At 41.4% G+C, this 25,929-nt stretch overlaps 1 protein-coding gene and 1 pseudogene across 1 annotated transcript; both read right to left on the bottom strand.

Moving 5' to 3' along the window:
- Nucleotides 1–1,259: 1,259 nt before the first annotated feature.
- Nucleotides 1,260–11,813, bottom strand: LOC102712146. The gene is made up of 14 exons (XM_040520679.1): nt 11,374–11,813; nt 9,759–9,868; nt 8,404–8,466; nt 8,144–8,324; nt 7,928–8,032; nt 7,722–7,852; nt 6,962–7,523; nt 6,322–6,387; nt 6,108–6,184; nt 5,059–5,340; nt 4,206–4,518; nt 3,975–4,124; nt 2,857–3,393; nt 1,260–2,371 (listed from the first exon to the last, which is right to left on the bottom strand). Exons 1-14 carry the CDS (start codon nt 11,668–11,670, stop codon nt 2,183–2,185), a joined length of 3,063 nt encoding a protein of 1,020 aa, XP_040376613.1. The 5' UTR covers nt 11,671–11,813; the 3' UTR covers nt 1,260–2,182.
- A 6,042-nt stretch (nt 11,814–17,855) lies between these two features.
- Nucleotides 17,856–19,278, bottom strand: LOC102711864 (annotated as a pseudogene).
- Between the last annotated feature and the right edge of the window lie 6,651 nt (nt 19,279–25,929).

Genomic DNA, 25,929 nt, shown 5'->3' with positions numbered 1-25,929 from the left:
GGTACTCTATGTAGATGACATTTTATTAGCAAGCAGTGACAAGAATCTGCTGCGAGAAACCAAGAAGGAAAGAAGACGGAATTGAAGGAAAGAAAAGAAGGGAAACAGATGGCTTCATCTGCAAGTTTATTTAGTTTTCCGCATTTGTATTAATCGGTGATCATATATTGATTAGGGTTTAAATTCGTAATCTATTGTTTATGATTGAATTGAATTATCTAACAGAATCATGCATAGACATGCCTTATTCCTCTTATTTGGGAAGCTCGTCAGCTATGGCTCATTAGCTTTAACCTCCTAGTGATACTCAATCTAGTGGTCCATTTTTGCAATATGCGTACCACGGTTCATTTTCGTAACACTGCAGGGGGTCATCTTTTCACTTTTTTAATGAAGAAGTCAAACAACATGATGGCTTAGTGATCTAAAGCCAATGATGAAAAATAAACCGTGATGGAAAAAAAATCCTCTTATTGGCTTGTTTGTGATAACAAGCTTGTGTACGCGGGTTGCATCCTCCCTTGTGATTAGCCACATTGGAAAAGGACTTTCTATCGTACTACTAGAATTTGGTGATCAGGGATCATAAGAGAAGAATGATTATCATGTAATTGAATAATAAAAAAAGATGAACTGCCAGGTTTCAAATATTGCGAAGGATTTTCTTACGTGATGTAGAAAACTTGTCTGAAAATTTGGATTACTATAAAATGAGACAATTTATTCAGAGGAGAGAACTACCCTGTTGAGGATGTACAAAGCATGAATTTAATAAGGATGCGTTCATTTGTTTAGTTATCGATAGATTATTTATTGAATTTTGCACACACGCTTCTCAAATTATTAAACAGTATTGTGGATACATGCACATTAAATGCCTACATGTATTATTCTATCAATTTTAATGTGATTTGCATATTTTGATTTTGCATGTATACATGCAACTTAAGATTTATGACTCTCTAGTTTTTTTAATGTTGATCAAATAGAATCTTGGTCTTTCTACCTAGATGATCAATTTAGGATGAGCTGTAAAAGTTTAAGCGCTTATTGCAAGTTGTCGCATTGCAACACAAGGATCTTAAGGTGTTTAAGTTTAATCCTTATTTAAGCACCTGCATAAGCACTCACGATTGGAGATACTCTTATAAGACTTGGTGCTCTAATCATAGTTTTTCTTTTTTTTTAATACCTAATCATAGTTTTTCTGAATCAACCCTTTATACAAAAGGAGAATTAAAGCATAAGCACGATAAGATATCTGCACCAAAGTGGAGAGGAAAGAATTGACATGCATATTTTATTTTATATTATTTTCCTTTTAGTGCCACGTCGTTGTATCGAATCGTACGGCTGAGCAAAGAAAATTGAACTAGCCCTCCCTATAGTTGTGGGACTGGGACTTGCAATACACTATACAAGGAAAAAAATGATCAACTATACAAGGAAAAGAATGACCAACAGAAATGAAGTGATGGAACCAAGATACATCCCAATATGAGATCACATACTATGTATCCGTGCCTCGAACAGATATGGCAGATGTTAAAAATTGGTTGTCACTATAGCATCGAAAGGAACCAATGCAGTACTACTACTGTTTTTAATATTTCCGTCGCCTTAACTCTCCCGGATGTAAAATGTGCCCACAATGTTCTTGTTCCCCATCAGATCATCACTTCAGCTCATCTGAACATTCTCTTCTCCAATCTCCAGTCCTTTTAAGCTGCACAAGACTGGATGTAACTTGTCAGCCATATTCCATTACACAACCAACTTTACACAATCCGAAAAAGCTCAGCCATATGACAAGCAGAATGACCGAGCAGAGACCCGAATTGAGCGAGTTCACGCGCCACAACATTTACACGTACTAGGACAATATAGGAAACCTCAGAATCAATAATGAATTACAAATGAACATAAACCCGGCTTCTCTGACTAGCGACCCTGAACAAGATGGTAGATCAAATACTGTACTTAACAGCGGCATCTTAAGCAAAGATGCATCGCTAACCTATTCTATACACTGCCAAAATGTGGCAATATGCTATGAACTAACTATGTTGCACTAACTTTCTTTTCTGGGGTCTACACTAATGCCTTCTTCCAGGCAATCTTCAATTATACTTAACATGGGAATTACTATACGCTAATATAAATAGGTGGAGAGAAAACTTAGTCATGGCTTCCGGAGTGCTGATCCGGCTCCCATTATTACAGCCATTACGATCCCCAGTCCGGCACCAAGTGATGCTCCTACGGCAGCAGCTGTAACAGAGCCATCTCTCTTCTGGGGCTTCTGTTGCGCTTGCAGAGATGCTGCTTTCTCTCTCTCCAGCTCCAGAGACAATCTCTCACGAGCAAGTTCCTATTCAAAGCATGCAGTAGCCAGTCAGCAATGTGAATTTTTCAAAGGGCATTATCTTAATATTGATAATCTGTCAAAAAGTAGACTAAAGTTGCCATTATTTTGGATTTTAACCTACAGCTAATGTCTCGTGAGGCAAATAAAAAAACAGCAAAATTTATATGAGGCTTATAACCATACATAGATCTATGCTTCCCTTACCTTCTACTCCCTCCATTCTAAAATATAAGCATTTCTAGGGTTTAAATCGTGTTATCACAATATAAGCATTTTTGTGTTGATTCCTAGGATTTTCATCACATCGAAGATTCCTCAACCAATTAGAAGTTTGGAAATGATATCTAAACCATTCAAAATTCAAAAATTGACCACTGAAATAACTAAAAGAGTATATTTTGATACAACATTAACATTTGCTAAACAACCTAGAAATACTTATATTTTGAAATGGAGTAAAAATTAATGTAGAAGGAATGAGACATTACCTCAAATGCTGGTTCTTCATTACTGCGAATTACTCCATGTACGAGTTGACGAAGAGCAGTCACACCCTCAACATGCATAACAATGTCCTTCCTCTGAAATGGCGAGAGTGCAAAGTTTACTGGACAAAAAGCAGTTCTGCCAGAAGGATCCTCATTCCTCAGACTGCCACTAGCTGAGCTGATGGGGCGCACACTATTTGTAGCACTTGGCATCAGAAATGGGGAAGAGTTAACAACTTTAGTCATGTCAGGAGAGGCTTGGTAGGCTTCCATTGCTGAACTGATCAATGCATTCTGTTCATGTGCACTGACAGAGAATTTATTAGTTATTGCAAGAATCCATGGAATGCCAAGAGCCTTGGCTTCATCCAAGAGAAGTGAAAGAGCTGGCTGAGGCCGAGAAGCGTTGGACTGGTGATACTGAGGAATTCGATGAGCAAGGTTATGCACAACAATAATTAAGTCAGTCTTCTTGCTGAGATCATGTGTCCCTAACTGCAGTTCTTCTTTGAATTGTGCAACTTCTAAGGGTAGCTCCTGTTAGAACAAAAGCATCATGAGTATTTTGGCCTTTGGGGTTCAATAATGAGAAAGGACTCACATTGCTATATATGCCCATCACCACAAATAAGCCATTCTTTGGCCCTCGGAACTATGGGTGAAATCCAATTTTCACCCTGAGACAAAAGAAAAGATTGTTTTCCACCGCTACTTCCAAAATTCTGACAAACAACAGACCCCCATACTCAAGTTCACAATGGCTTTGGTCAGCATGATGTTTTTCACTGTCATGAACTTCCATTACAAAAGTTTAGCTGAGTTGGATGACAATTTGATTGTTCCATCTCAGTGGAACTTTCTGATCAGAAGTCAATGTCAGAATAATTATGAACCAATTGTTTCAGATAGAACTGCTGGGCTGATTTATCTTACAAAACTATAAGCTTGTATGGTCATTAAGTAACTGGTATACAACAATACATGAGGCCCAATTAAGTACCATACTTTTCATTTAATATAAACAAAAAAGGTAACAATTTTCTAATACGTGCTTGAAAACTGTGAGTGCAGCGAATTTCATGGTAAAATAGCTCAATAGTAAACCAAAACAAAGATACCTGCAAGTTCACTGTTGTCGAGTCAACGTAGCACAATCCATTTGATACACCCTTTCCATGCAAATCTACATGTATGCACTCAAGAACTGCTTTGCTTCTTTCCTTAAATTGTCCTAACAATGCTTTCAGCAAGGAAGTTTTACCTGCCCCCTACACGTACAAATACATCCCTAATTTAGTACTTCCATGAAAAAATTAAGAAAAATAGTTATTATCAAGATACGGAGGTACCTCTAGTCCAAGCAATCGGACCCTCCTGGTCCTCACATAGACTTCTTTACATATAGTTACAAAATCACTCGTACCGTATATAAGAAATTCATTCAAACCCTTGCAACAATCTTTATCTTCAAATAATAAGTCAAATCCATAATCTGGATTCTCTGCACCCGTGACCACAGGAACCATAAAATCTTCACTGGTATAATTTGGAGGCTGCTTTAGTGGATGGCCAACTAGAATCCGCATTTTCTGCAGTGTAGGTTGCACTTCCTGATCTGATGAATATGAAGCTATTGGTAGAGTTTCAATGACTGTTGAATACCTGTACATGTTGAATAGTAAGATGGAAAACTAGCAAATAAAGTGAAGAGAACTTTGCTCGCCACAAGTACAAGCAAAGAGCAATATTTGTTCCATGAGGTAAGCTGTTCATCAAATATGGCATGTAAACATAGGAAATATTTTTTAAGAATTAAAGAATATATTGTTCTAGCTGGAGTTCTCAGAGACAAATCTTATATGAACAACAGCCAAAACTATATAAATCCAGCTGATATTCAGGATATACATATATGGATTTGAAATTCACACAAACCCTCAAATATTAACACTGCATTCATATCATACATGTTCAAATATAAAATCTTTTTCCTATTAGGGATATGTGGATGATAAGGCATACCCAATTGAAAAAACAAAGGCAAGAGTTACTTTTGTGAATGGTTGTGGTATTATTGGCATGAGTTAATTTTTATTTTTGAATTGTATTTCAAAAGGAAGGTGTCAAGAAAAGCTTGCAGTACAAACTAAGCACAGGCCTGGTATAGTAACTCAAAATGTGTTTACAAGAACTAAAGCATACCAGTTTCCATTTATCTGAGCCTGGAAAAGAGTGCACAAGTGCAGGCCATGCCCGATTATATCCACTTTCAGAGGTTCAGCACTTTTACCACCAGGGCAGCCATTCCATCCAAGAGGAAGAATGGAAGTGGCAGTTCGAATAGTAGGGGGCTCCACAATATGGCCAAGTTCAATGGAATCAGCGGCTGTTAAACCAAGTAGTTCTTGCAGATGTGAAAATTGTGGTAATTGCTCAATGCCCGTAAAAAGCGGGGCATTTGCACACATGCACATGTCATATATTCTGCAGAAAGAGGACAGTAACACTTCAATGGTGATAAGCAATTAATACTGGATAACACTATCACATTCAATTTAAACTAGATAAATTAATCCAATGCAACGGAGTTGTCTTGTGTTTGCCAAGCTTAATGTAGGTTTAGTATGCTAATGTTTTTTGATGTTATGAACAAGAGACATGCATGCACCATATGCCGCACAAGTTCATTATTCTCAGAACTTGTACAATAAAAAAACAAACATAAGTGAATTATTTATAAGAAAGCCACATTATGAGTATAAGTAGGCAGTCATGGATAAGCATACTAGGAACTAAGGGTCCAATAGGAAAACACAGATACACCTGACAATTATATTTCTACACTGAGCAGAACAATTGATACTTATTATAACCCAAATGAATTTTGCACAAAAACATTTAGCACACATCAGACAATCATACTTCCTTTTGTTTTGTTCATCATACTTAGGTCTGATGCATGAGCCACATATGATTTAAGAGATTTGCTTCAGCCCAACAAAAAGTAACAAAAAGTATCTCAAGGTACTAGTATTTCGCGGTACCAAATCATTTCTATTCGTTGTATCTAACAGCGCACATCCTACTCAGCTAGATCCAATGGTAGGAAATGATTTGGTACCTCAAGGTACCGGTACCTCAAGGTGCTTTCTGTTGGACTGAAGCAAATCTCATGATTTAAAGTTGATTAATGAGTTGGCAAAAGAACATTATGTAGTAATAGTTATGTGTAACATGAAAGTTAATCTTACTTCTGGAAGCGGGCCCTATAGGACTTCATTGAGTGTGATTGCAAACGCTCTCTTAATTCTGTTATAACTGACTGCACCTGCAAATGCCTTTGCCAGAACAGAGCAAGATAATGAGTATATCCAATATCATTAAAAGTTAAAACAAATCACGCATCCAAGACCATTCAGTTTTTTACAAAAGTATGAGGTTAGGAATGAATTAAAAAAAGCTCACCGATGTCATCTTGGAGTACTCTGAATCTGAAAGTGCATTGACTGATGAATCACCCAACAAGTATAGCTGGAAAGCATTAAAACTTTTCTTAGTATCAGCAGATGAAGCACCACTTCATTTTTTAAAAAAGAATAAATTGTTGCAAGACAGCTAACTTTTAATCTTATTATTTCATGGTTCTCTCAAGGTAGAATGATAAATCATATACACCAGGTAAATAACAAAAAAAAGCATATGATAACAATTATCGAACAGTTAAGTTACTGTAGAAGTTATATTTAAACTGAAATCACAAATTGGAACAAAGATACACAAAATACAGGAAATGCTGTTGTCACCAAATCCTAGCTGTTTACTGATGATCTAATGGGTCATCAATTACTTCAAGCCGATTAAAAAAAGTTACTATCTCCATTCCAAAATATAAGCATTTTTGTGCATTTGTCAAAATGAATCTGGACATCTTTTGAGAAATGCGCAGAAATGCTCCACATGAACGGGAATGTGCATTATGCAAATAATCATACTCGTTAGAGAATTGAAATTTGCGGCTTAAAAGGTGAGAGGATATGATACCAAATAGGAACTAATAATAGGTGCGAACAAACAGAGTAAATAATAAATAAGATGTACTACTAACCTCACCAAATGGAACATATGAAGGCAAAGAAGGTACTCTATTCCACCGTTTAGAACCCCCAACATCAGACACATTAGTTTTATCAGTCCTGTTGTTTTCTTCAGTGAGTGCTCCATCTTTATCAGATAAAGGTGTAAGAGCAATTCCGTCTGAACCTTCTTGAATCTCAAGACATTGCAGCCCATCCTCTGATTCATCAACCTTTGATTGCAAAAAACTATCCAACTGTGATGGTGCCTTTCCAAAAATATTTGTTTGTTTCTGAAGTGCACTTAAACTTTTCCGCACTCCTTCCAAGGGAACAAGCTTTGAAAGTCTCCAGAGAGACTTTTGAACAGGACCAACACCTAGAACAAGTTGCTCCCCATTGTTCTCTTTTGGCCTTACAGACGTTGTCTCCTTTTTTTCATCAGACTTTACATTTGTGTTATTTACAATAGATGCTTCAGGTATTTGGGCATTATAGTGGTGAAAGTATGCAGGTGATAAAATACGCGGCACCAAATCCTCTGGAATACAGTAGGATTTGAAGTAGTCCTGCCATCCTCTTCGATGAACGTAGCTAGTAAAAGGCAGAAATGAAAAGATAAAAACGCGGTTTCAGTTTTATCAACTCTCTGACACATATCCCCAGGCAAAATACAATAGCATTAATTAATTAAAACTTAATTGAAACTACAAGCAGCCATGCAGGATTTTATGCATATTGAAATTAAAAGCAGCCAAGTGGACTTTTCTGTGTATATGTAAACAAACTTACTCTCTCAGTGCAGCATTCCCAACTGGAGGCTGAGAAAATGTGATACACTTCACCTGAAGCCTGTTAGGCTCTTTAGATGGAGATGAGGATGCAAGTACTCTTAATATTGCGAGGGTAGCCAAAGCAGCTACCTGTATTAGAATTTGTGGTGTATAAGCAAATAGAAAGGGTGAGATTATATGCTACAAGTTATGCATCCTACATACCGCTCCACCAAGCGAATGTCCGCACAGAACAAGTTTCCTGTTCTTCTTCTGAGCAAGTTTGTATAGCTCCAGAGCAGGAATTCCCTTGGCACGTGCTAAGAAACCCTACATGATATACAGACTTAGATAGGTCAAAGCAATTATGAATCAATTCTAAGAAATTACTAAGTAATAACAGTGAACAAATATTCGACAATAATTGCATTTATTGCATACCCGGTGTGCAGCAGGTTTTGATTTTCTCAACTGTTTTGATTTTTCTCGATAAGATGTCCCAAGGTTTTCTTCACCCATCTGGTCATCATTTTGCACACACTTAACAGCATCAGATAAATCATGTGCAGTATCCTCATGAAATACGGTTCCTTGGAGTATATTCACGTCAGCAATAATATCTCTATAAAGGAGAATAAGAAAATTTGATCAAATTGAATAAGATAAACATTTTGTATATTAAGAACCCAATAAATGCTTACTTGTATTGTTTTGTACCGATAAACGTAGCAAATAGAGTGTCACCAGTCTCTGCTAACAGGTACCTACAGGAATTCACCAATAATAGATCAAGAAAAGACAGTACAATGAGGAGATTATCATTGTTTTGCTATGAGAAGATAGTCTGAGCAGTGTTTATATCATATTAAGAATAAGATCAACAATTTTAAATTTGATGATGTAATTCCTAGTTATATAGTGAGAACACTATCAAACTGAAGACATGTTAATAGCCAATAATTTATGATTAGGAAAACATGGTGTGCAAGCCACCTAAATGTATGCTCTGTTAGACATGCCATGTGTCATTCCAATGGGTATTTTTTTGGCTTATAAATGCCTCTTTCCAAAAAGACCGACAAGGAAATCAAATATTTGAGATGTTGCAACCAATCAGGATGCTGAACAAACAAAACCTGCAGAACCTGGTTTATTTAAGCACTCAACCTGAACAATTCAAACATAGGCCAAGAAAGGCAAATGTCCACTCTTAATTCAACTAATCATTAACATAATAAATGGGCCATTTGTAACCATAAGGTTCAATGCAGATGTTACACAATTCTACCACAAAGTGATGATTGCATGTTCAACTCTTCTGTATTAAACTTCTTAAGAGTAAACTATTAAATAGTTGGCTCATCATTCACCTAAAACCAATGAGTCCAGCACATAAAGAGTTCGGTTATAGATTTACTAACCTTAGGAAGAATATGAGATGTGCCTGACTCTATGTAATATACATGCTTACAATCCACCTTCTATGGTTTTGCCTGTGGAGTCTGCCCATTGGCTTATAAGCCACAGTAAAATTTTGAATTTAGAACTTAACTTTAGAGTTGATTTTGGGGATTTTCATTGTTTTCTGTTTTTCAGCCTTGCCTTTTGGAGTGCTAAGAATATAGAAGTATTGAAGGGTGGAAAGAATGATGTGCCCATGTTACGTCGAGTGCATCAACTTATGCTGTTGAATCATTTAAACAAGTTGTCATCAATTCTTATGCATCTTTTTTTTTAATTGGTGCAATTCTGTTGAAAGTTGAGACAGATGGAGGTGAGGGTGGATGGCATGGAGGTGAAGGCAACAATGGACGAGAAATTATATGGCCAAAGCTTGTGTGAATTGGCCTGATGGAGCATGAGAAAAGAACCTGGTGGATACTGTCACAACACTTGTGAGAAAGAAAATAACAGCAAGGGACTACATTTATACAAACATGACTATTCTACCTGTAATGCTAATCAGAATGGTCTATAATTGACAAAATACTCAAGCACGATCTTTCAACAAACTGTAGAAATTTTGGGGGAAAAGGAATGCTAGCTTAAAGCTTACCTATGCGGTACATGATCCAAGGATGGCTGAACACGCTCAAGAGACACAATGTTTCCACCAAAATCAGATTTGAACTTATTGATATATCTCATCATCTCAGAAACAGGTCTCTGGAACCAAATAACAAAATTGAGTCTAAGCAGCATATCGGCATGTGTTTAGACAAGAATTTGAAATTTATTAGACTAACAAAGTACCCATGCATGCAATGGAAATAAAAGATCATTGGCATAATTCGTAAAAAGCTCTCCGTATATTGAGAGGGTCAGTTCCTGTGAATGCTAAATTGGTGAGATGGGGTGTCTGAAAGGTGGTGGGTCACCTTGCTTCACCTAGGCCGTGTTCTTTACCCCAATTTCACAACCTATATTCTCTCGCTTTCCGCAAGCGTGCTTCCTGAACTGCTAAACGGTGTGCTTTTTGCAAAAAAAAAATCTATAGAAAAGTTGCTTTAAAAAATCATATGAATCCATTTTTCAAGTTTTTATAGCTAATATTAATTAATCATATGCTAATAAGCTGCTACGTTTTACTCGCCAGTTACTAATCCAACAAAAGAATACGACCATAGTCTCCTTAAGAACACTGGATGGGGGCGATTTTTTTATGTAAAAATTTGAGAAGATATTTCTGGACAGGTAAGGCCATAAACTCTCTTTGTAATTCAATATATTGTTTTTGCCCTAATACCTTTTATTCGACAGAAAGTTGCCTTGAACCCTTCTGTCCTAGGCAATACCAACACTTATTCTTTCCCAGATTGCTAATGTTTGGTCCTGACAACCTTGCAGAGGGAATAAGTAAAAAATATTCAAGAAACTTTACTTTTGGGTTTATAGGAGAAGAAGCGAAAATAGTCAAACATATTAATAAACCAGCGAAGAGTAGGTTAACCAAATCTTAATGGTGAATGAAGATTGGAATAATAGTATAATCCAGAGTGCCAGGAGGTCCAGGTTAGTTTTCATGCAGCGAATGCATGCTGCATCAATTTGAGAATGTCTAGTACACCTGGTCAACTGAGTTCTATATGTTCATAGCACTGCTGGTGATCAAACAACCTGAAAATGCAACTATGTGCAATATCACAGCAATTTGCTTAGGCTAGCCATTCCCTTTCATGGTCCCAACTTAATGGCATATGACAAAGAGAAAGATAATTGAACTGAATGTATATGTAGAAATGCCAGCAGATTAGCCATGGCAATCAAGCACCGTAGAGATGTTGCTTTTTCATCCCTTAAAAGCACAAGATGATGAATGCAGAATGCTGCAATAACAGCACGTGGTTGTCCCCAATGTGAGAGACATATATTTGCTAGAAAGTTTTGTGATCGTTGACATTTCCGGACTAAATTCACTTTCCTAGTTTTTACATCACAAGAGGCTGCCAATTTTTACATGAAACTACGGGGACAAAAATTAACATTCCAACTTGTTATATAAGATCAATCGTCGCTCCGTTTGGCCAATTGCATCACTTGTTTCAGTCAGAGTTCAATCCACCTAGCCACCAGAACCGGATCGACAAGAATCGAATCGCAATGCGCACAGGACGAACGGTGGAAGGGAGGGAGGGGGGTGGGGGGAGGGGAGGGGATCACCTAGGTCTCACCTTGTAGACGCACTCGGCGAGGACGACAGCGCAGAGCAGCTCCTGGAGCTCGGCGACGGTGTCGACGCGGACGGCGCGGCAGAGCTCGCGGAGCTGGCGGCGGCGGCGCTCGAACTCCTCGCGGAACATGCGCTCCCGCTGGCGGCGGCGGTCCCCGGGCCACGCGGGCGCCCGGGGCGGCGGGGGCCATGACCAGGACCAGGACGAGGGCCAGGGCGGCGGCCGCGCCCAGCGGGGCAGCCGCGCCGCCTGGTCCCGCGCCCACGACTCGACGCGGCTCGCCAGCGCCGTCGCCATTGGCGCGCGGGGGGGAGGAGGAGGAGGAGGAGGGCGATCTGGAGGTGGAAGAGGAAGGAAGAAGGGGAAGTGTGTAGGATTGGTATATGCCGCGGTGTAGTGGGGAAGAGCGGCGGGTAGATCCGTTTGTGTTGCGTCTCCGTCTCCGGGTTGATGGGAACCTCAGGAGAGGAGCGGAGAGAAGAGGGAGACGTTCGCGTCGCCTGCTCGTCTCCTCGACAGGGATTTTAGACTATACTAGCATAGCATGATGTCCGTGCTTTGTCATTGATATAAAAATAATCATTCCACGTACATATGTATTATGTGTATGTAATTTAATGGACAGTCGAGTTCTGTAAAACATATATTCCTGTATATTTTAATAAATAATATTATTAACTTTTTGATACATTTTTTTTATCATTCATCTTATTAAAAACATTCCTAATTATTATTTTTCTAAATGTATTTATTACTAAACATATTTCTATTATAATTTTTAAATGATTAAACTTGTATAAAAAGTTGATTGCATTATCTATTAAGATACAGATTGGCAAATATATTAATGCTATCACACACGAGTGGGCAAGATCGAGGGCAAATATGTTAGTTTCAGATTGGCGCTATAATGAAAAATTTTGAATAAATTGTTTAGTAAATTTTATTTATACGAGTGTATTAGGATTTGAGGTTCACGTTACAAACAACATGCAAGAAAAAAATTAATGTTACATCCAATCAATGGCATCCTATTGCATATGCATATAATTGAGTTATGGAAGAAAGGTTGCGTGCATTAATCCTTTCCGCTGCATGCCCCTCGCGGACAGACGGCCCACTGTCGCGGCGCTTTTTTCCCATGGGCTGGCTGGTGCCGAGCGCATCGTGATCCGCCCGCGTGTGTCGCTACCGAAGCAAGACGAAGCATGCGGCATCCAGACTGAGGGCGAGGTCGGCCCAGCAGTGTGAGGTGGTGGATGCGGGCCATCGGCCCGTGCGGAGACCTATAACGTACCAAAAATATCCGTATTTTTTAAGTAGTAAAGATAAAGATTTATCGTCCCTCCCAATAAAGCACTCCTAAATGCCATCTTCCCGATAACTTAGATTATTTATCATCCTAATCTTACAACTTAGCTCTCCTCTGTCATTTTAAGCCCATTACAAATAAACATGACTGCTACATCAGCATACGACGTGGGCCAAGGACAGGATATGTCCATCTTACCCCTTATCCAGTGTTAAAACATATAAAAATAAGGGGAACATATTTTGACCGACAAAATTAATTCCACCGAGCCGGACTTGTTAAGCACCAGATGATACTCATTTACTTCGTACTCGTTGAGACTTCTTAAGCACTAGATAATACTCATTTACTCTGTACTCGTGGCCGTTGAGTCGCATTGAATATCTAACTCTTTATCTCGTAGTTGTACTCTTTATCTTATTTAATTTTAAGTAAAGTGCATTAGCGGTCCCTAAACTTATGTGCATGTGTCATCTATGTCTCTGAACTCTCAAAATGCATTTTTTGGTCCCAAACTTGTCTGGGGTGTCATATAGGTCCAAACAGGCTCCGACCCACTTCATCCGCTGATGTGGCATGCCACGGTGGTGCCTACTTGTTGATGGGGCCGTGTGGGTCCCACATGTCAGTATCTCTCTCCTTATTCTTTTCTCTCCCTTCTCGTAGGAGCCACCATGACATGCCACGCCAGCGGATGGAGCGGGTTGAAGCCTGTTAGGACCTATATGACACCCCTAGATAAATTCAGGGACCCAAAAATTTATTTTGAGAATTCAGGGACCTAGATGACACATGCACACAAGTTTAGAAACCGCTGGTACACTTTACTCTTTAATTTTTCACATAACTTAAATTTTATTAGATGGTAAAACATGATCTGTATGCGTGGCTGATTTTTAATTTTTAATAAAATTTTCAAATAAAACAATTGATATTTAAATTGATACTGAGAGAAGAGTCCATCTATAAATACAATTTAAAATCATCTAAAATTTCCGTTAAAAAATAGGAAAAATTAAGAAAAAAGGTCAATATATAAATACAATTTAGAAGTATCTAAAATTTGAATTATAAATTAAATACAAAAACTAACAAGTTTTTAGGTTTTTTCACACGAGACGCTGCTAAGGGCAACAGTGGAATTTCGTCACCTCAAAGCCACGATCTGGCTGTAAAACTGGGCAAAAGTGGCACTGAATCAATAAATCGATGAGGTCAGTGGCAAATAGTTAAAGTCAACCGAGAAAGTGGCATTTGAAAATACCCCTCCCGGGAGGATGGCAAATCATCCAAAGTCCCCCTCGACGGGGACTGTTTCTGTTTTTGGAATCAGAAATAAGAATGGCAATTTTGTCCACGGATGTCTCGATATCTGACCCGGATTGCATAAGTTGGTGTTTTCGTCTGCGACCTCAATATCCAACGAGCAACAATCCTATTATAATTTTACCTATGGATGACCTATGCCCGACCCAATATATGTGTATATATGAGTATCTTTACTATTATAATAATAAGTAATGATTTTGTCAAAATTTTAATCGGTTCGTTCAGTGGGCCGCCAAGCTGTCCATGTCGCCAAGCTTCACCAGGTAGGCTGCGTCCGCCCATCGTCTTAGGCCGCGTTCGTTCAAGCCCCACAAGTTAACTTACCTTCTTGTTTTTCGCACGCACGCTTTCTGAACCACTAAACGGTGTATTTTTTACAAAAAATTTTTATAGGAATGTTGTTTTAAAAATTTATATTAATCTATTTTATATTTTTTAATAATTAATTAATCACGTTTTGTGTGAGGGTAAGTTACCCTCGCACCAAACGAACGCGGCCTCAAATTTCATCCATCAGTGGCCCACCAAGCCGCGTGCTCACCCGAGTGGGTTGTGCCCGCACTGCGTTGCTCGAGTTGTCCATGTCACCTGAGTGGTGTGGTCGCGCATAGCTTGTTAGGTTAGCAGCAAGTTCAGTCAACTATCCTGCTAGCACAACACATATGATTGATAAAAGAAAATATATATCTTGGAGATGGCAATTACATCTTCATCTTTCGGTCACTTTATAAAAATAATTGCTCATGTTGTTTTGGACTTTGAGTACTTAAAAAAACTAATAATGACCATGGGGCATGTACATGCAGTCTATTCTATAGTCCATTTTTGATTTTTCGTTAAATATATTCTGCATTTTTCTTTGGAACAGAGCATGGGCATTTTTTAATCCTAATGGCATAACAAACCATTCATAATAACCCTAGGTGCAGGTAAATACAGTCCATTCTATAGATCCTTGTAAAGTCAAACACTAATCTTGTGAGGACGTGACTCCTGCGAGCGGCTGGCAATGGCAACAGCGGCGGGGAGTCCAAGCCGCGGAGAGGGCAGGTGGCGGCGGTGTATCCCCATTCCCACTGTATTGGGAAGTGGTGATTGTAGGGGCGGTGGAACGCATGGTGGGCAGCAGTGGAGGGTGCTACAGGTGCTGGTAGTGACCGACGGTGGAGGAGGGCACGAACATGCGATGGGCGGCAATGGAGGGCGGTCTAGGGGTGGATCCTGAGGGCGATGTCATGTGGCCGCTGCAGGTGCCTGCATGTGGTAGTGGCGGCGGGCCAAGGTGCAGGTGCTGGTAAAACTTTTGAACTTCACATTCGGAGATCGAGTACGTCCTGACTTTTGAATTGGTGTGTAACACCGTATTTCTAAATCCGTATTATTCCGCTCTACAAATTGAGTGGATCCATGTTCGTATAGTATCTCACTTGCATTTTCATCCTCATCTTATAGAAAAGGTTTTCTAGAATATCATGGCTAGAGCACCAAGGTTTATAATCAAATCTTCACCCATTTAAATTTCCAATGTATTACTAAACCACAACTACATGTCTACTTTTAGACCACATGGGCTTAAACAACACCGCTACTAGGCTTTAAACAGGCTAGGGTGTTACATGCACCCCCCTAAAGGGCTAAGGCCTGACAACTCACCATTTACAAGGAAAAAGTTAGAACACCCTCTGATGCAGACCATGGTCCAAAGCATCATACAACGGGGGTTTATGCTCTGATACTAATTGTAACACACTGCCTCTAAAATTTGCATTAGTCCGCTCTACACATTGAGCGGACACATGTTCGTATAGTATTCTACTTACACTTTCATCTTCGCTTCGTGTAAAAGTTTTAACACAAGGATACCATGGTCAGAGCACCAATGCTTATAAGCAGGCCCCCATCCATCTAAACTTCCAAGATGGTACTAACAACAATTACACATCTACTTCTGAGCTATATGGGCTAAACCACACTACTACATGCTTCAAACGGGTTGGAGTGTTACGTGTTGATTCTTCAATCTTTTTATTCTACAGTGATTGCATCTATGTATGAGCTAGTGAAATAGCGGTGCCTTGTTCCTATCTCATTTGCAGTATATAGGAAATATCGACTACATGTACTAGTTCGTCATAGACTGCCAATTCTATTGCTACTAACCAAGATCCCAACAATGCGTCAGCTCAATTAACAAGCAGTCGAAGGTACTGATGTTATAGTAGATGATGATGTTGGTGTTGTAAATAAAAGAAAACTAAATATGCAGTTTGGCAAGAATTTGAAAAGGTTAAGATACGGAATATATGGAAAGCTAAATGCATGTGGCGTAAGAAATTGCTTTCGGGTAAGACCAAAACAACACTTGCATAGCCACCTTCATAGTTGTCGGTCACAACAGGCAAGAAAAGGCATGAAACAATCTACTATCATAGCCACAAATAACCTATCTATTTTTTTAAAAGAAAAAGGCAAAAGATGGAGGAAAACATGTATCCGTGTGTAACTATGCACGTAAGGGCATGGAAAACAATAAGACAATGACTGTCTATATGCCTCCACATTAGATTAATCATTCTACGTGTCATCATTAACTTAAGAAAAAACTTGGACGATGTCTCTTCGTTCGTCTACCGCTTGGGGAACGTGTTCCCAAGCTGTATGCAATCCTTCTTAGAGAAAAACTTCATACATTGATTGTATGCAACAAATATAAGACATAAAAATGATGTAATGAATATTATAGAGACACTTAAGTAGATAACCTATTATACAACTTATATGTTTAGTTGTCTATATGTATCAAATAGACACCAATTTTGTGTGCCCTAATGAAACAAAATATATATGAGAGTACTAGTCATCTGCATTCGCGCATAATCGATATACCAAATTACCTATCACTATCAGATTTGTCATCTCTGGTAGAGAGTAATGGATCGATCTGCGTATCAAATTAAAGCATGATATCGCGGTTTTAAAAATCTATGTGTTCAGTTCATCCTACAACCAACACATGGTATACATCCACACTGACCGGGGATACACCAGCTACTGCATGGCATCATGCACGTTGGCATTATACCAATATACTAGGGCCGTGTTCGGGAAGAGGGATATGAGTTAACTTACAAAAACGTAGTAGTAAATTAGTACATAATTAATTAATTATTAATTATTTAAATAATATAAAATAGATTAATATGATTTTTAAAACAACTTTTGTATAATTTTTTTTAAAAAGATACACCGTTTAACGATTCGAGAAATGTGCGCGCGGAAAATGAGGGGGGTAAGTTAACTTAGCCCCTCAGCCAAAAGCGGCCTAGGGAGTTCTCCTTCTGTATTGATAATTTATGTCACTTGGAGGCAATAACGCTGTCTTCAAAACATACCTATACTATATTTTTTAATTATAACAAATAAATAAATAGATAAATAAATAAATATTTACGTTTATTAAATGATTACTCTGAATTTTTCAAACTCTGTGCATGGAGCAAGAGAGAACACTGAACGTGTCGTTGGCCATTGGCAGTATCTGTATGGTGTATGCTGAAAGAGGAGTGCAGTTTCTAGAAATGTACAGCTTGTATACATGAGTATTTTAGAATAATGGAATGGAGGCAAATGAGACAATTAATTCCAAACCGTCCATAAACAATAATTTAATCTTACACAATATCAAATCCAAATGTAAATTACACTCTCTTCGAAAAAACAATCCGTGACAACAAAAATCTGAACATAGGATATCTTCATCTCCAAGTTCGTAGCATGAGTTGGTCTCTGATGGATGAGCAGCCGGCAGTAGGCTACATGGTTACATGCTTCCATATATATGTCACTCGTCTCTGGACGTCGACGACAGCCACGCGACGGCGTCGGCGAAGCACCTCCGGAACGCCTCCATACGCTCCGGCGCCAACGCGATCCCACCTCAATGCCGCCGGAGCCGCCGCGAACCTCTGCCACGGCCATTGCGCCGGTCTTTGCCACGGACACGACCTCCACCTTCGCCGGCCTCCCGAACCCAAAGTCGACGTCGTACACGCGGAACCTCGGCGACCCCGCCACCGAGAGCGGCGGAACGTCAGCGGTGATCACCTCCTTTGCGAGCTCGCTGCACCGGTCCCAGTAGTCATGCCCATAGCGCGTCCCTTCGTCAATGGCGGCGGCGATCACAGAGCAGGTCGTGAAGAGGCCGTCCGTGCCGGCGGTGACGGCGATGTCCTTCCTGGGCGCTGCCGCGAAGCAAGGCCCGACGCAGTTGCCGAGGTAATTGTCCGGGACGCGGGGCTCCATCCGTGAACGGTGATCGGTGAGGAAGACGAGGTGGGCACGGCCGTCACTTTGAGGCTCTGCTTCTTCGTCGCCTTGCGCAGTCCGGATGTGGCAGTGCCATATGACGGCGAACGTCGCCACGATGGAGGTGCACCGAGGAGCCGGCACGCCGCGGCGCGCCGCCACGCCGGCGACAATGTCCTTGATGCTCTGCAGGTTGTCACGTGACAGCGTGAAAGTGGCGAGGAGCTTGTCGTCGACGACGTCGGGCGAGAAGAACTTTGCCTTCGCGTGGCTGTCCATTCGAGCGGTCATCATGTCGTAGACGTCCTCGCGTTCGCGGATGGACGTGCGGTCGACGACGGGTGGCTTCGGCGGCACCGTGCCGCTCCTCCGGCGCAGGCGGCGGCCCAGGTGTGTAGGAAGTGCGTCGAGCTCGAGCCGTCACAGGCGGCGTGGTGCACGGTGACGCCGAGGGCGAGGCCGCGGCGCGCTGGCGGCAGCACGGTGGCCTGCACGGCCAGCACCGCGCCGCCACCGGGGAGCTCCGGCACGAGCGGCGCGATCTTCGCGAGCTCCCTCGGGCCATCCTTCGCCAGCTCATCGACGCCGACGCCGACGCCGTCGTGCTCGGCGACGGTGAAGACCACGCCGTCGCGGGGCCTGTAGAAGAGCTCGTACCGGTCGGTCCTCCCGGGCGTGAGGCGGAGACGGCCGGCGAGCGGGTAAAACCCGTGGAGCGCCCGGGACAGCGAGCCCACCAGCCTGGCCAACACGGCGTCGACGTCTCCGCCGAGGCGGTAGAGGAACACCCTCTCGACGGGCGGGGACGGGAGCCAGACCGCGTCCAGGAAGGTGAGCGGCACGGTGCGCTCGGCCAGCGCGGGGAAGCCGGCGGTGGGCGACGACGGGGCGACGCGGGCGGCAAGCAGGACGCGGAAGCCGCCGGCGTCGTGCGGCGGCGGCGGTGGTGGTGCCTCCATTTACGTGCGGCGTAGCGTTGTGGGAGGACCGGAGGAGTAGTGACGCGAGTCGCCGATGGTGTGTCTGGGAACAATACGTAGGGATTTGATTTTAAACCCTCGAGCGGATATCTCATTGTTTATTGCATGTTATCCAAATGAGGAAAGCTAGAGAACGGGATCCCGTCTATGCACAGGACAGATTATGTGAGAAACCGTGTGGAGTCCGCGTGCAGCCAGTGGCCCGGTTTGGCAGGCCCGACGCGGAGAAGCTGGCCATCGAGCTGCTCAGGATTGGGCAAAGATGTCTGAGTGCGGTGCCGCCCGGGAGGCCGCCATGCAGTTCGGCGCCGCGTCGCGTTTGGGTAGCCGCGCGCTCGTCACTGACCCAATGCTCCAGGTCGCGTTGCTTTGGCTTGCTGATACGTGCCGTACGTTACATCACAAGATCCCAAAGTTTTACGTGTAGACTGCACCAATCAAAATATAGTCAAAACGACATATAACAACGTGGCTACGTGCACATCTTTGTGAGGAGAAAATCCGGTGCTCGTGTACGCCATTGTCTGCCCGCCTCGGCCGACGTCGCGCTATGCGCCACCACACCGTGCTCTCGCCACCGCGTCGCACACCTCCACCGCCTTCGTGCTCAGATGCGCCTCACGTACCAACACGTAGCTGGTACCAGATGATACTACTGGTATAATACCAATTGGTATCATCTGGTATCATACCGTTGCATGACAAGGAAAGCTCAAAAACATGTAGGTATCACATGGTACCAGGTGGTACCATATGGTTCTAAGTGGTACCATATGATATCAGCATGTATCATTAGGTATCACTTGATTTTATAAGGAAACCTGGATGATACTGATTAGTATCAACAGGTATCAGATGATACCAAAAGATACCGAACCACTGGTATGATACCAGTTGGCATCATCTGGTATCATAGCGCTGCGCGATAAGGGAAGTTCAAAAACATGCAGGTATCATATGGTACCAGGTGGTATCAAGCGGTACCATATGGTTCTAAAGTGGTACCATATGATATCAACAGGTATCACTTGATTTCATATGGAAACCTGGATGATACCGATTAGTATCAACAGGTATCGGATGATACCAAAAGATACCGGAAGGTATCTGCATGTATCAATCTATTAGGTTATAAGTGGTATCGTATAATATCGGAAGGTATCAACATGTATCACATGGTATCAACATGTATCACTTGATACCTAAGGTGTCAGGTTTTGATAACTAAGGAGTGGCGCCGGTGTGGCGAGGATTTCACCAGAAGCTAGGGCTACATCGCCGGTGTGGGGGATTTGTCTACCGTTGAAGAATTCCCAATGTTGGTTTTTGTCCTGTCTATGAGGAGAACTGTTGTGTGGGGCTATGTGCGCGAGGGTGTCGGGAGAGGAAGGCTATTCAAAGATACCGGTTTATGTTAAATTAAAGATGTAATTAACTGTCCCGTACCCTGGACGGAACGCCGTCGTACAAACTTTCTGTATCCAAATAGTTATCAAAAAAATTGAAAAAAATTATGAAGATAGATTAATATAAAATATATCAGGGGACATCCCCTCGAGGTATCATAATACTTTCCCTAATATGTAGTGTGTCTCCATGTGTGTGATTGATGCATGCAGGGGCTCAATGCAGCCATGCTCCCTTTCTAGAAACTCATCCATGCTGCGTTTTTATTTTATTTTATTTTTCCGGTTTTGTTGGGAAGTTGTCAAAGCCGAGATTGAACTTTGCGTCACCGGTGACGATGACCACGCGCTATGCAATTATACTGGTTAGTTCCATACACGCTGGTATCTTTACTATTTTAAAAGCGTAGTTCCGTCCGTCCGTTCACCCCTGCAAAATAAAGTGTCGCACATCTTAGAGGAAACAGAAAAAAAAGAGGACCGCTAAGCGACGTTATCCCGTACGGACGGGATAATTAAAACAAAATCGCATCCAAGCATCCGCCCTGCGTCCGCGCGCTGCCTGTCTCCACACGTCGCCTGCCTTTGCGCGGTGTGCGGCATGCTGTGCGCGCCACCTGCCTCCATGCGTCGCCCGCCTCCATCGCCTCCGATGCGTCTCGCGCCGCCACGAGTCGCTGGTACCAGATGATACCCCTGGTATGATGCCAGATAATACCAACTGGTATAATCCGTGTATCACATGATACTAGTTGGTATCATCTTGTATCATAGCGTTGTGCGACAAGGATAGCTTGAGGGATGCAGAGTACCACATGATACCAGGTGGTACCTGACACTACCATATGATATCAGCATGTATCAACAGGTATCAGTAAGTACCGATAGGTATCACTTGATTTCTATATGGAAATCTAAATGATACCGATTGGTATCAACATATATCAGATGATACCAAAAGATACCAGAAAGTATCAACAGGTGTCAATCCAGTAGGTTCTAAGTGGTATCACGTGATACCAAAAGATATCAACATGCATTCTTGTACTGCTTCCTGGGCTCCCCCTCTTGCAGGGTCGCGACGAGGTCGAACTTGTTGCTGAGCTTCCTCGCACGCTTCCTCTTGGTCGCGGGGGCAATGGTGGCGACGGCTTCCTCTTCTTCCTCCTCATTTTCTTCTTACTCCTCCTCCGACGCCGACTCTGACTCCGACGGCTCGTTGGTGAGTTCCCGCTTCAAGATCCGCTCCTGGGCCTCGGCCTCTTCGTCGGATGAATTGTCGTCGGAGAAAAGCGTGGCGAGCGAGTTGGGCTTGAGGCCAGCCTTGGTCTTCGCCCTGGTGTTGCGGCGGACATGGCGACAGAGCTCGTCGATGGAGCCCTCGATGCGGCCCTGCGTCCGCGCGTTGCCTTACCATGGCAAAATACATTTAACGATCCACGGCAAATTCCATACTTTAGTTTTCGCGAAAAAAAAACGCACTCAACACGCTACCCATGCCACACACGTCCTTAAAAAATCAGAAAACGAAAAACATGTGTCGCACTTCTCACGAAGTTGCAGCATCTCGCCGCCTGTGCCGCCCTCGCCCCCTCTACCGCTCGCGATGCCTCTCACCACCGGGGCTCTGCATCTCGCACCTCACGCCGCATACCGCCGCCGCCGCTGTTGCTCTCACCACCGGCGCTTGTCCTCGCGGGACGTCTCAATCGCGCCGGTGGCCGCCGCCACCGCTATCCGCCAACTGCTCGTCGCCAGCGTCGCACGTCTTGCCGTCCATTGCAGGTAATCTTATTTGCACATTTCAACTTGAATTTGGGATTTCATTTGGTGTCTGAATGTCAGCATAGCAAAAGGTAACTTACAAAATTTGTAGCACAACCTATGCATTATAATAAATTTTGTGTTATAATAAATTCATAAGTTCTAATAAGTTTATGATACTCCCTCCGGTCACTTTTCTATGACGTTTAGGACATAAATCTAGTGAATGATTTAGTGCAACTTTAATGTCTGAAACTTCAAATAATATTGACGGGAGGGAGAATTATAGTAGTACTTTTCAAGGAGAATCTATGTGTATCATTTTTTATAAGCATCTAAGAAATTATCGATGATTGGAATTTTAGAAGTTTGACTAAATCTTATCAGAAACAACAATTTTGTTGGTAGCTCCTGCCAAAGGCCTGGATTTTTTTGTGTTCATAGTCATAGTAAGTTCAATCTTGTGATACTTGTTACGGTCGGTTTGTGTGATTGGATACCCATTCTGGCATTCTGTAATATAGAATTATGGTGCTTAATTGCTAAATTTAATGTGCTATGAGTTAGAATAACCTTTTTATTCATGTTGTCTGCAAAATCATTTAGTCCTAAGTCTTTCACTCATTTATATTAGACATGTAACATGTCCAACTTGCATTTCCAAATTGTTCGGGTGAGAATGCCATTGTTTAACTTTGGCTACTTATTTTCAAGATTATGAGTTCTAGGTCCCATTTGGATATTTTTTCAGAAATTTATTTGGCAGAAATGGGTTTATACATTGTTTCAAATTCATTCTTAGATTGTTAGTGCATGCTGTCTGTCAGAAGAAAATACTGTTTGGAGTAAAACTAAATCAGCTTGGCAAAATCTCATTTTCTTTCACAAATCTGTTAATCGTGCAGGGGATCTTCAAGATATGTGGTTTAATGAGAGTTTTCTTTTATTATCCTTTTTGTAGAGCATGAATGACTGCATATATTCTTGTTCGGCTCATAATTCATGTACTTTCGTCTAATGGATGTTTATCACCATTTTTACAATGTTATTATGATCTTGAACAGTGTGACATTGAATTTGGAAGGCGAGCTGGCAAAAGTAAGCCTAAAGCATTTGAAACAAAATGACCTTGTTTATGTATCTGACATTCTGAATTCGTATCATAAAGTTGATCAATGTGGTTAGAAGCACATAGTCTACAAGGTTCGTGAATGGTAACTTTATTTTGAACCTTTTTAAGTTTTTAGTTGCTGTTTGTAGAATATGCAAGGAGCACCTAGCCCCTGGGATTGATTTGTATGTCAGCAGACCATGCCTTTTCCAATATGTTCCCATCTATTCCACACCCTTCGGTTATTTGATTTTTAGATCGCTAAAAATACGTGGATAAAATTTTTTATTCACAGACTAATTTTTGTTTGCAAATATGCTTTTTGGCTTTTTCTATAAAAAACCAAACAATCACCCAATTCCTTTTTTTTCTTTCTAGAATTTGTAAACAAACGTTGTACATGTATCTGGTGGGAGCCCTTTTAAGGTGTTCCATCTTACCTTCATAGGGTTAGCGCCAACAAATCTGAAGGACAGTGGATATTTTTTTATAAATAAATTTTTGCAGTTCATAATTTAAACTGAAAAAGACAGTATATGATATATGGTATCTTGCTAATAGTTAACATGCATATCCAAATGATGTTTTAATGACATGTAAAATGTTTCCTTATTTTGAGACCTTACCACACCATTGGATGAAGCCATAATAAATGGTCCATAATAAATTTGTAGTACACTAAAAAAGTCCATTTGGTGGTGGTTTGAGTGTCGGCTAAACACCAACTAAAACTGGAAGGACTTTCACGTTTTAGGCCGCGTTCGTCATAAGAGCAAGTATAATTTTTAGGTCGTAAGCCAGCTAAATGCTGATGTTGAGCAGAGAGAGGAGGAGAGAGAGCAGAGCTGGGCTGTAATCTTATAGCTAACTTGGGCATAAGAACCAAGTAATATGTGAGAAAGATATGTGGGTCCTGTATTAATGATAAAGAGCTAACTACTATATGAATAGGCTTATAGCCAGTTTGTTGGCTATATTATTAGCCTTGCTCTAAGGAGGGTGGAGGGTTAGTTATCTGATACAGAAAACATAGTAATAGATTAGTACATAATTATTTAATTACTAAAAAATATAAAATAGATTAATATGATTTTTTAAATAAACTTTACTGTAGAAAATTTTTATAAAAAATACACCGTTTAGCAGTTCGGAAAATGCGTGTGTGAAAAACGACGGTATATAAGTGACTTATACATGGCTGCCGTATGGGGCCTTAGTGGATGGAGTCGTTGTTTCTCACCTTTTTTCTGGTCCCTTTTACTGAGGTGAAATTGGTAGCGATGACCAAGTAAAAGATATGAGTAATAGTTTGGATGGAAGGTACGACAAATGCAGGAATGCTTAGTATTAAGTTAATGGCGTACCGCATGCCCATTCTCCGGGCTCCCCCTGTCGTGAAGATGGCAGAGCTCCCGAGGAACTTGTGCAGCCTCATCGGCCGCCTCGACGGGTCATCTATTCCCTTGAACAAATTTAGCCAACAAATGAATTTTGCCTATCTATTCTCGTGAAAAAAATTCAGACCATAAATGAATTTGGCCCATTTATTTCCGTGAAAAAGTTCAGCCCACAACTGAATTTGGCCCATCTATTCCGTTGAAAAATGTCAACCCACCAATAAATTTGGCCCATCTATTCCTGTGACAAAAATTTTAGCCCAGATATGAATTTGGCCCATCTATTCCGTGGAAAAAGTACAGCCCACATCAGCATGTGGCCCATCCAGTGTCATGAAAAAAATCAGCCCACAACGAAAAAAAATCAGCCCACCACTGATTTGGCCCATCAATTTCAGTGAAAAAATTTAGCTCAGATATGAATTTCGCCCATCTATTCTGTGGAAAAAAGTCAGCACACGTCTGAATTTGGCCCATCTAGTCTAATGGAAAAAATCAGCCCACATATGAATTTAGCCCATATATTCGCATGAAAAAATTCAGCCCACCACTAAATTTGGCCCATCAACTCCAGTGAAGGAAATTTAGCCCATATATGAATTTGGCCCATCTATTCCATGGAAAAAATTCAGCCCACACCTGAATTTGGCCCATCTAGTCTCATAAAAAAATCAGCCCACATGTGAATTTAGCCCATATATTTCCACGAAAAAATTCAGCCCACATATGAATTTGCCCCATCTATTCCACGAAAAAAAATCAGCCCACATATGAATTTGGCCCATATATTTCCATGAAAAAATTCAGCCCACCACTGAATTTGGCCCATCAACTCCAGTGAAGGAAATTTAGCCCATATATGAATTTGGCCCATCTATTCCACGGAAAAAATTCAGCCCACATCTGAATTTTGCCCATCTAGTCTCATGAAAAAAATCAGCCCACATGGGAA

Source organism: Oryza brachyantha, chromosome 2 (assembly GCF_000231095.2).
Source record: "Oryza brachyantha chromosome 2, ObraRS2, whole genome shotgun sequence".
In the NCBI taxonomy this organism is placed as follows: Eukaryota; Viridiplantae; Streptophyta; class Magnoliopsida; order Poales; family Poaceae; genus Oryza; species Oryza brachyantha.
This window is presented reverse-complemented; position numbering and strand designations above follow the sequence as displayed.

Coding starts and splice junctions, on each gene's coding strand:
- LOC102712146 (XM_040520679.1), bottom strand. CDS start 11,670: ATGGCGACGGCGCTGGCGAGCCGCGTCGAGTCGTGGGCGCGGGACCAG. Junction 7,853..7,927: donor GACATTCGCTTGGTGGAGCG/GTATGTAGGATG, acceptor ATTCTAATACAG/GTAGCTGCTTTGGCTACCCT. Junction 3,394..3,974: donor CGACAACAGTGAACTTGCAG/GTATCTTTGTTT, acceptor TTGTTCTAACAG/GAGCTACCCTTAGAAGTTGC.